The 740-nt window shown below is 71.5% G+C and overlaps 1 protein-coding gene across 1 annotated transcript in view; it reads right to left on the bottom strand.

Moving 5' to 3' along the window:
* Positions 1-740, bottom strand: part of MTA1 (metastasis associated 1) — a 16,497-nt gene that overhangs the window by 11,650 nt on the left and 4,107 nt on the right. Inside the window, exon 5 of the mRNA XM_010844728.1 lies at positions 559-652. Within this exon, the coding sequence (XP_010843030.1) occupies positions 559-652 (94 nt within the window). The remainder of the gene's footprint in view (positions 1-558; positions 653-740) is intronic.

The following is a 740-nucleotide window of genomic DNA, read 5'->3' as shown; positions in this document are numbered from 1 at the left end:
GCGGAGGGCCAGGGCTGCAGTTACTCAGGGCTGGGCATGGACATGGGAGATTGCCCACCATTGGCTACGCCTGGGCCACACAGACCCGCGGCCAGCCTCAGGGCCCTGACCGACGGGATGGCGCAAATGGGGCCGGCCCGCTAACACCACACCCCCAGGATCCGGCTCCTCTGCTCAGCACCGGGAGGCTGCAGGCAGTGCCAAGCTGGTAGGCACAGGCTCTGGGAGGGCCCAGTGACCCTGAACCCCGCCCCTGCCCCTCTGGGCACAGCACCAGGTCCTGCACTGGACGGAGGCTCCTGCCACAAGGTCGCTGTGGATGGGAGGTATGCACGCATGCACGCCGGCCGGAACCCACAGGTGGAGCCCGCCCCCACCGGAGGCACCCACCCTGCGTGGCCCACCCCCAGGCCTCAGCCCAGGCCTGGACCCCTGCACTGTGCAAGGGACGGTCCCATCGAGGTATGGACAGCCCCCACCTCGCCCCCGGCTGAAGGCCGCAGGGAACGGGAGCGCGGGCCCTCCGAGGGCCGGGGCGGCGAAGGCAGGGGGACTCACTGGCATGCTTGTCAGCCAGGGCGATGAGGCTGCTGGAGATGTCGCGGCGCCGGTAGAAGCACACCACCTTGGCCTCCACGTTCCCACTGGCCGTCTGCAACAGCAAGGCGGGCTCTGAGCGCCCTCGCGGGGCGGCCCCCACGCAGGGAGCCGGGCGGGGGGCAGGGACCGCGCACACGGGG

The sequence above is a fragment of the Bison bison genome, unplaced genomic scaffold (genome assembly GCF_000754665.1).
Source record: "Bison bison bison isolate TAMUID 2011002044 unplaced genomic scaffold, Bison_UMD1.0 scf7180017848233, whole genome shotgun sequence".
Taxonomy (NCBI): domain Eukaryota; kingdom Metazoa; phylum Chordata; class Mammalia; order Artiodactyla; family Bovidae; genus Bison; species Bison bison.
The sequence above is the reverse complement of the archived record's forward strand: the minus strand, read 5'-3'. Positions and strand labels throughout refer to the sequence as shown.